Source organism: Limulus polyphemus, unplaced genomic scaffold (genome assembly GCF_000517525.1).
Source record: "Limulus polyphemus unplaced genomic scaffold, Limulus_polyphemus-2.1.2 Scaffold10440, whole genome shotgun sequence".
Lineage (NCBI taxonomy): Eukaryota > Metazoa > Arthropoda > Merostomata > Xiphosura > Limulidae > Limulus > Limulus polyphemus.
Window position 1 is genome coordinate 2,431 of NW_013676050.1, and position 1,710 is coordinate 4,140.

The following is a 1,710-nucleotide window of genomic DNA, read 5'->3' on the forward strand; positions in this document are numbered from 1 at the left end:
TGTCCACCAATACTGACCATCATGTAACTAAAGCCTCCCACTCAACACCACTACTGTGAACCAACAGTGTCCACCAATACTGACCATCATGTAACTAAAGCCTCCCACTCAACACCACTACTGTGAACCAACAGTGTCCACCAATACTGACCACCATGTAACTAAAGCCTTCCAAGCCTTCCACTCAACACCACTACTGTGAACCAATAGTCTCCACCAAGTGAATGTAGAACTGCCGATAAACACGTGTGACACCCAGCCTTCAGGTCAATAATTATGGACATATTATATAGATATGTCTTGTAGTGATTTTTACGTCATTATAAATTCCCCACAAAAATCCAATTCAAATTTAAAAACATTCAATGGCTATCACGTTTTACATCTGAAACAGATATAATTACATTTATGGGTTATCATTATTGATGCAAGTGTAGAAGTAGCCTACATATTGCCACTAGGTTAGAGAGAATTCAGTTACTGTCTACGATACTGGAGATATTATTCAAGTAACCAATGAAGTTCTGATATTATGAAGCAAATTCTATTTTGCTACTAGCTTCTTTAAAAGATATGCTACAATTCTTAACTGTACGTCATAAAAAAAACACTATTAATTTCCAAATTACTTGCTGGCCTCAGCAGCATAAGTTGGGACAAGTCCTTCTTCAGTCACATGATCAGGGAGTTTGTGCAGTCCTTTACGAACTTCTCCTCGACCATCTAGGGATTCAGGTTTCTTCAAAAACAAAAAACATAAATGTCAGTGTTCTTTTTAATAAAATAATCCAGGAATTTTTTACGCACACATCTTAGTTACTTATTAAATAAAAAGTCTTTGTAAAATAAAATAAATGTTATTTATTATTATTAACATGATACCAGTCTTATATTTATTCAATGATAGATTAGATTTTTTAATGGGAATATTAACAAGAAAGCATTTGAATATATAAAATTAAATACTCTGAATTAAAAATGTAGATGAATTTTTCTGAAACTTGCAATATTTTAATTTACTATAATAGTTACTCTACGATATGCTTTACAATAAAATACTTAATAGAATATTCACTTTAGTGAAAGTACAAGTACATTTTGGTTGTGATACTCTTACATCTACTGGTACTGTCATCTCTTCAAGGTGCTCCTCCTTCTAATAAAAGTATACTTTGGCTGTGACACTCTTATATCTACTGGTACTGTCATCTCTTCAAGGTGATCCTCCTTCTAATGAAAGTATACTTTGGCTGTGGCACTCTTATGTCTACTGGTACTGGTCATCTCTTCAAGGTGCTCCTCCTTCTAATGAAAGTACACTTTGGCTGTGACACTCTTATATCTACTGGTACTGTCATCTCTTCAAGGTGCTCCTCCTTCTAATGAAAGTACACTTTGGTTGTGATACTCTTATGTCTACTGGTACTGTCATCTCTTCAAGGTGCTCCTCTTTCTAATGAAAGTACACTTTGGCTGTGATACTCTTATGTCTACTGGTACTGTCATCTCTTCAAGGTGCTCCTCTTTCTAATGAAAGTATACTTTGGTTGTGACACTCTTATGTCTACTGGTACTGTCATCTCTTCAAGGTGCTCCTCCTTCTAATGAAAGTATACTTTGGCTGTGATACTCTTATGTCTACTGGTACTGTCATGTCTTCAAGGTGCTCCTCCTTCTAATGAAAGTATACTTTGGCTGTGACACTCTTAT

At 35.3% G+C, this 1,710-nt stretch overlaps 1 protein-coding gene across 1 annotated transcript in view; it reads right to left on the reverse strand.

The window, feature by feature from the left end:
- Window positions 1-608: 608 nt before the first annotated feature.
- The window catches only part of LOC106476386 (WD repeat-containing protein 13-like), a 7,603-nt gene continuing 6,501 nt past the window's right edge, over window positions 609-1,710 (reverse strand). Inside the window, exon 5 of the mRNA XM_013937048.2 lies at window positions 609-739. Within this exon, the coding sequence (XP_013792502.1) occupies window positions 626-739 (114 nt within the window). The 3' untranslated portion in view covers window positions 609-625. The remainder of the gene's footprint in view (window positions 740-1,710) is intronic.